This window comes from Poecilia formosa, unplaced genomic scaffold, assembly GCF_000485575.1.
Source record: "Poecilia formosa unplaced genomic scaffold, Poecilia_formosa-5.1.2 Scaffold70, whole genome shotgun sequence".
Taxonomy (NCBI): Eukaryota; Metazoa; Chordata; class Actinopteri; order Cyprinodontiformes; family Poeciliidae; genus Poecilia; species Poecilia formosa.
Window position 1 is genome coordinate 914,078 of NW_006800009.1, and position 7,987 is coordinate 922,064.

Consider the following 7,987-nt stretch of genomic DNA (forward strand, 5'->3'; position numbering starts at 1 on the left):
CAAATAAATTTAAACTCTCACTTTAGTGAAAAAAATAAATAAATAAAAAAAATACTGACGTGTTTTGGCCAATCTACAAAACTGAGGACTTTCCTGTTTCCGCTTCCTAAACTTTTGTTTAAAATTGCTTGTTTTTTTGTTTTTTTTAATTCCCACATTTTAAGACTGACATTGAAAAGTGTCTTTAAGTGGAAAAATCCATAACAAACTCCAGGCAGATATTTAAAACAAAGTTACCTTTTTTTTTCTTCCCATTTCTTTTCTAGAAAATATCTGAGATTAATCTTAATTTATGAGAGGGGGGGCAGGAGGGGTTTGTGGAAATTTGCATCTTTTTTTGGAGATAAAATAAAAAAATAAAAAAATACATGCTTGATTTTAGGCTGTTTTTTTTTTTTTGGCCCTTTTTTTTTTTTTCTGATTACGTGTAATTATTTTGTCCCACGTGACAAAAAGCTTGGACACCCTTGGTCTAATAGATTAAATGCAGCCATTGGTGTCTCAAAACAATTCATACCACGGTGGTATTCACTCTATTTTTTTATTGACGTAAGGCCTGTCATTTTATGGCGTATAAGCACACACTAAATAATGAGCTTTGCTTCCCCTTTTTGACAGTTTGTCAAATAGATTCACATATNTTAAGACTGACATTGAAAAGTGTCTTTAAGTGGAAAAATCCATAACAAACTCCAGGCAGATATTTAAAACAAAGTTACCTTTTTTTTTTTTCTTCCCATTTCTTTTCTAGAAAATGTCTGAGATTAATCTTAATTTATGGGGGGCGGGGGGGGTTGTGGAAATTTGCATCTTTTTTTGTAGATAAAATAAATAAATAAAAAAAATACATGCTTGATTTTAGGCTGTTTTTGTGTTTTTTTTTTTTTTTGGCCCTTGACTATTTTTGACAACAATTTTGTCCCACGTGACAAAAAGCTTGGACACCCTTGGTCTAATAGATTAAATGCACGCCATTGGTGTCTCAAAACAATGCAAGGCCTGTCATTTTATGGCATATAAGCACACACTAAATAATGAGCTTTGCTTCCCCTTTTTGACAGTTTGTCAAATAGATTCACATATGATCCATTGCAAATCTCCAATCAACTTGAGGTGAATTTCTCTGCATCTACAGGAATATTCGAGCACATTAAGGACCAAACTCACTCTGGTTGTAACTAAACAATGTTTATTTAAAAAAAAACAACATACAAACATTATTTATACACATCACTACTTTTCTATCACAAAACATGGTTAGATAAGATCACACTTATACAGTATTTTAGTGCCAACTGATTTCAAAACTAATCGGTTCATTCATTCATTTCAAAGTACTAATCTGTGGTTTCTGCTCAAGCTGCTCTATTAGAGATAAAAGCCAAATGTTTAAATATTACAAGAATTATGCAAATATAAAATTATGTAGAGACAAATCAATACACAATACTTAATGCGTTTGTTGATACTAAGTGTACATCAACCTAAAGAAATTCTTTCCATCACCAGGGGAAAATCACACAAAATAGAAAATGACATATTCACATAAAAACAAATGAAAATGGAAATGAACATGATTTATTATATTGCTGTAATACACACACAATAGATTTGAAGTCCAAATATGCACATATAGTGCATATTTTTACAGTCCTAAATGCTTTAGGTCAGCAACACAACATTTCAGTTTTACTAATCAGCTACAGTTACAAACTTCTTAATTGGAAGCAGTCAGGGGGAATACAAGAGAAATGTTTCAGATGACTACGCTGGTACTGCTATGCGAGCCTCTATCCTATGAGAAAAAAAAGGTAACGTTAGAGTCCAAGCAAGAGATGCTATGATTACCACATCCAAAAACAGACAGAAACAACAAAAAAGCACCAAAGAGGAGGAAGAAATCTAAGCTGTGCAAGAACAGACGATAAAAAGCTTTGCACATCTATTTGTTGTACCCACCTGCTGCCACTTGGGGGCAGTGAAAGGTCTGTGGAACAGTTGGAGCTGAATCTTGCTAATGTGCTAATTTTCTATAATTCCCATTATAAAGGGATAAGAAAAGGTTTGAGATGATGCGCTTATACTATCACTTGAAGCAATGGGAAGAGCTGCAACAAAGCCACAGTCTGCTACTCTACAAGAGTAAAGGAGCATCTGAGTGAATCCCCACAAAGAACACAGACTGATTCTTTTCGCCACAGTGACACAAGATTTGTAACAGCCAGTTTTTAAAGAATCATTGTTTCTGATATTTCCAGCTGAAAAATGATAAGATGAAGGACATATTACCTTTTTTTTTTTAAATATATGTATCTTTCAGTTTCCCTGCAGCAAATACTCTCAAGATCTGGCAAAACATACTGTATATGTTAATATTATGTGCATGTAATATTGGTACATTTCTGTTTTTATCATTGACTTATTTGCATATTGCTATATAATCAATATGCTTCATGCTCACACTTATGAGAGAGGATATTGCCACTGCAGGTTCTAAAGGTCATCATACTTTGAAGCAGGTTTCAAAGTACAACGAAAGACGCGTTTCCTCAAAGTGGAACTAAGCTGAGTATTAAATAGATCTTTATGCTTGTAGTTCTGGTTGTTTATGACTCTGCTATAAAATACCAGATTTTTTCAAAACCACAGCACACACAGGTTAAAGAAGCAAGAAAGAGGCAAAGGCTGAAAACTGAAGGTGGTAGTAGAACACGATGACAAAACAGGTTAAATTTTAACACACTGCTGGTTCAGTGTCAGCAGTAGGGGAAGCTCTTACAGAAAGATGGCTGTAGTTCCTGCGACCAGGCTGCACCTCACTGGCGAAGTAGCTGGGTGGTTTCTCGGGCCAATCCTTTACTTTGCGTCCTTTTTTCTGACTGCTGCCCTCATCTGAGCTCCAGGATCCTTTGTGGTGCGTGGGAGGGGAGTAGCTCCTCTCCCTCCTTGCCGATCTGCTTTGAAGCTCCTCCATCAAGTCGTCGCGGCTTCGGGCACGCGGCCTGGACCCTCGCTCTCTCCTCCTGGACGAACTGCCCCTCTCGTTCCTTGAACTCCCGTGCGTTGCTCTTCCTCGCCGGTTGTCCCAGTCCGAATCGTCGCTGTACTCGCGCACTATCCCCTGTCTTGGCAGAAGGTCCTCTCTGGTTCTGTACCCACGGCTGTCTCCCCGTTGGCCCCCTCCTGATCGGTTAGTACTCCCGCTAGACTGACTGGACATTCTCGGATAGCCCCTGGCCCCGGCTCCAGCAGGGTCCCTGCGGGAGGAAAAGCTGGGAACTCGCTGGATGATAGGAGGCAGGGTGATCACCCTTCTTTCCACCCCTCTCACCCTCATATCATCCAGCGCCGACAACATGCTCGGCGGACCGGGGGCGTAGGGCACAGCTGGAGGAGAGGGTTGGGGCTGCAATGGGGGCATGTTTCGGACAGCATGTGGTGCCATTTGAGGGGGTCCCACATCCAGCACTCTCACCTGGTTTTCCAGGTAGTCCAGCATTGGGTTGCCACTATTATTACTGCTTCGCATGCTGCCATTAACCATGTATTGAGAATGCAAAGGGGGCTGCTGCTGCTGCTGTGGGGCCATGGGTCCCAAAGGGATGGGAGTCATGGAGATGTTTTGTTTGGTTGGGTAATCTGACACTGAGGCTGGAAAAAAGAAAAAAAAAAAAAAATCAGATAAAGACAAAATAAAAACTTCGAATTTACAAAAAAAGATGCTAAATGTACTAAAGCACAACATGAATATGAATATGTATCAGGCTTGTTAGAAGTCTTTACAAGTGGAAGAACTGGTTTTCTTGTACTTTGGTTTTCAAACCAAATAAGCACACCCTGAGAAAAGAAACAAATCATTCACCAAATAAACCTTTCCATGCTTTTGTTTGACTGATATTCACCCGAGTAGAGCAGGGGAACACCCTGGGAGGAGGTGTTGCTGACGTTTGCGTAAACAGGCTGACCGTACATCCAGGGAGCCATGGCTTTCTGAGCTTGTTTCAGCATCCGATGCTGCATTACAGCTGCAATCACAGCAAAAGACCAAAAACGCTTCAGCGGTGCAAAGCATCACCGAGTTGGTTCATTTAATCAGCATCTGCAAGTTAATAATAATTTCCAATATTTTTGAACCTGAAAGTACATTCTAAGCAAGATAAAGAGCATACGTTTAAATCACAAAGTTTTAACACTGAGGTGCAGCTCTTTGCTGCATTAACTTTTTTTTTTTCTTTTTTTTAGAATTTTGTTTTCCAAATCACAGTCTGAAGAAGAGTTTCTGCCACCAAAACCTCCCTCTGCCTCCATGACATGAAGAAAGCTTTAGTACCTTTTTCAGGGCAACAGCAGGTCTGTGGACAGCAGGGGCAGCGGACATAGCAGCAGCATTTTTGCGGGCAGCACTGACAGCAGCATATGCAGAAGAGCATGATGAGCAGCAGAGCGCCAATGATGATAAACAGGACAGTCAGCCAGTCTGAAACAAGAAAATCATTTTTATTACAGAGTACGTTTGCGGGCTTTGTTCTCTGTGAATGTTTAAAAGCAGCTGCAGAAGCTGAAGAAACCTACGGTACACGATGAGTCTGACTTCTCGATCCGAGTCGCCTGTGGTGTCACCAGGAGCATCGATGCTGCAGTAATACATGCCGTTATCCCACCACATCACCTCATTTATCACCAAGTCAGCCTCTGTTGAGAGAAAGTTTTGTTTAAATCCCCCTGCATTGGGGACTAATTAAGATATGCTCTCTAAAAAAAAAAGCTAGAGAATACAATCCTTCAACACTAGAGCAATAGCCAGGAACAAAAATGGACAGTATGCATGTTAACCATCCCAGGACGACACATTCAGGCGAAGAAGCAACAAAGAAATCATACTGGGATCAAACTTACTGTTTTGGATTGTGATTTTACGATTTCTGTACTCTGACCCCAGCGTTGGCTCATTGATGCCCCTCTTCTGGATGACGGTCCGAACTGTGCGCTGGCTGTCTGGGCAGTCATTGGCAGGATCCTGACCGATCTGGAGAGCCGCCTGATAAGCTTCAAAAACAAAGGAAAGCAGAGCATCAAGGTTTACTGCCTAATAAAGCAGCCAAGATGTCTTTTTTTTCCTGCAGTGTTGCAGTATTAGTTTGTGCAATATATGTTGTAGTTGTAATATTAAGGAGAGAAAAAAACATATGAAATAAGCAAATTCAACCACAAAACTTGATAAAATGATTAACGGAGGCCATCAATCATAAACAGTACCTGGGAACATTACTTGTTTTGATCAGCATGTAGGAGAACTAATGGTGTAACGATACATGTATTCATAGCAAACCCTCTCTGTTCAGTGCATTCATAAAACCAACAAATAAAGCTTTGTTTCACACCTGAACACATTGGCATGTGGAACTTAGTATGCAGCGCAACATTTTGAAAAAGTGAACAAAAACTAAACACAAAACTCCCAGCTGTCACTAAACCCTGCTATTTGGGAACTTTAAGGTTTCTTAACACAATTATGCTTAAGGGGGGAAAAAGAAGACGGACAGGACCGAAGCTTTATGTCAGAGTCCAGATTTTTCAACAATAAGGCATAAAGCTTGCCCTGAACTGAACTGAAATGCTCACATAAACAAAGTCAAGACAATGTTAACTATTCCTGGTTCTGTGGAAAAATCAGGTTAAGTCCAAATGCAGCTGCTTGTAGCGTTCAACCAGTCCAAAATGCTAAATTCACCTGTGGAGTAGTACTCCAGAACTGGGTCTTTACAGAACGACTTGAATCTCCACGTGACGAGAACCTCCTGGGGGTTGGCTGATGTTGTGTATTCGCAGCGGATCGTCACCGAAGCAAACAGCACCGTTGTTCTCTCAACCTCTGGAACAACCACCTGAATGGACAGCAGCTCTGGTACAAAGAAGCAGAACAACGACAAGAGTCGCGTTATTTAAGTGACAGCAGCATAGCTCTGTGGTCGAATGCAGGAATCTGACCAGACTGGTTAACAGTTTACTACAAGTAGACTGTGTCATGACCTGTAACCACAGTTATCAGTCATGAACTGCAAACTGTATGTCCTCATGGCAGGAAGCCATTGCTAATGAATAAAATGACGATCTACGATAACTGGAAAATGTAAACACTTTGTACCTCTGACTGCCGTCTGATATTTACGAGCTTTTGCTTCTCATAATTTAATAATATCTGAAATCCTTAAACTTTGACGATCAGTTACAGGATTAATGTATTATTTACTTAATATATAAAAATGCATATGAAAAAAAAAACACAGGATTGCTTGAGCTTTACCCAATTTCACAAACATTTGTGCACTCTCTCCACATATGAAAAATATTATATTGATCATCTTTAGTCTAACAGTATTTAATTTTACAGTTAAAATATATTGAGCTTCAAACATAGAGAGAAATCTCAATAGCAAGGCTCTCCAAAAATGACAACAATGACCTCTGCAACAACCTTTAATACATACTACAAAAACATATAAAATCAAAATCAAAGTTTATTTGTGTAGCACGTTCAAGGTGCTTTAAATAATAAAAACAGAAATATAAACACCATACAGTCATCAATTGAACAGATGTTATCTTTTGATGAGCCCCAAAGTAATACACATCAGATATGTTGGTCAATGCTTCATTTATTGTGGTCCAAAAGCAACAACCCGTGGGTTTTTAGTCTTGATTTAAAGGAATAGAGTTATGCTACTCTGTTCAAGGCAAAGACAATTAAACCAGTAGAGACAATTATTATAATTATTACTGTTATTGTTGTTGTAATAATAATAATATGGTCAAAAGCTCAAGCAAAAGTCAGGAATAGCCAACATTAGGAAGTTCTAATGTGTTTTACAGAAAAAAAAAACTGTCTAGATCAAACCGTCATGCTAATATTACATATGGATAGTGTTGGTGCAAACTAACAGCAGGTTATATAAAAATGACTAGCTTTAATTAATTACATTTAACAAAAGTGATCATGAGACAAGAGATACAATTAAAAACGTTCTTTGAAACAGAAAAGCAGACACAAATCCAAACCCTGTAAGTGACAAGAAAGCATGTAAAACGCTTTTGTCAACAGCGTCTTTGATAAATGATCTACCTCCTTTGTGTGGTTGCAGAAACTCCTGATGTTGGGAGTTTCTTGTGTACATGGAAAACTAGGTCCCGCAGACACGTGACCTCACTCGGCCTTGTCCTGTTTACACCTGTTGATTATTAACTTGCCACCATTGTTTATTACCGTCGACGATTTGCCCTAGGTTTCTTCTTCGTTTGTCTCTGTATGCCTCACTAAAGTAATACAACAGTAACATAGAATCACAGGTGAACTTTCAGGCATTAAGTGTTGATAATGGGAGAGTTAAAACCTCACCTGTTGGCAGGTGCAGCAGCAGAAACACCACCAGTATCATATTTCCCATCTCGGTGCTCTGTATCCTTCCGCGGAAACTTCACTTGTTGCTCTTGTTAGTGACCGAAAATCTTGTAAAAAAAAAAAAAAAACCCGGAATACTGGTTTAAAAAAACAAAACGTCATGTACTCGCTGTTCCGCATAATCACCGGGTTTCCACCAAAGGCAACATGTTAGCCAGTCTGTTGTTTTTCTCCCTGAAAATGTTTCAGCAGTAGTCCAGACGAACTTCCCAGTGGAAAGGCGGACGCTGATCATCCCCTCCCCCACTTAGCTACAGGTGACATCACCGGCCCCGCCCACTGTGACAGGTGAAGGGAGACACGATGGGGAGTATTAAGTTGAACTAAATTTTGTGCTTTTTTTTTATTTTCCCCACTTAAATAATTTATATCGTTAAAGAAATTCTAATATCACTTTGAAATTAAATATTTCATTTCTTAAGGAACAAAAACCTCTCCAAACCGCCATGCCTGTGTGAAAAAGTTATTGCCCTCTAAATCTAACAACAGATTGCGTCACATTTATTATCTTCAGCTGTTTTTGATATTTGT

The 7,987-nt window shown here is 39.3% G+C and overlaps 1 protein-coding gene across 2 annotated transcripts; it reads right to left on the minus strand.

Annotated features, from left to right (window-relative positions):
* Positions 1-1,170: 1,170 nt before the first annotated feature.
* Positions 1,171-7,701, minus strand: ildr1b (immunoglobulin-like domain containing receptor 1b). Of its 2 annotated transcripts, XM_007555416.2 has the most exons (8): positions 7,394-7,701; positions 5,732-5,902; positions 4,897-5,046; positions 4,573-4,692; positions 4,331-4,477; positions 3,903-4,025; positions 2,780-3,651; positions 1,171-1,795 (listed from the first exon to the last, which is right to left on the minus strand). In XM_007555416.2, exons 1-8 carry the CDS (start codon positions 7,440-7,442, stop codon positions 1,757-1,759), a joined length of 1,671 nt encoding a protein of 556 aa, XP_007555478.1. In that variant the 5' UTR covers positions 7,443-7,701; the 3' UTR covers positions 1,171-1,756. The 2 variants fall into 2 exon arrangements, with proteins under 2 accessions (XP_007555478.1, XP_016528562.1); XM_016673076.1 differs by lacking the exon at positions 1,171-1,795 and having other exon boundaries at positions 2,195-3,651.
* Between the last annotated feature and the right edge of the window lie 286 nt (positions 7,702-7,987).

Excerpts from the sequence above, each read along its gene's own strand:
- ildr1b (XM_016673076.1), bottom strand. The coding sequence starts at position 7,442 with ATGGGAAATATGATACTGGTGGTGTTTCTGCTGCTGCACCTGCCAACA. Across the intron at positions 4,693-4,896 it reads TAAAATCACAATCCAAAACA|AGGCTGACTTGGTGATAAAT; the intron begins GTAAGTTTGATC and ends TTCTCTCAACAG. Across the intron at positions 3,652-3,902 it reads TGTTCCCCTGCTCTACTCGG|CCTCAGTGTCAGATTACCCA; the intron begins GTGAATATCAGT and ends TCTTTTTTCCAG.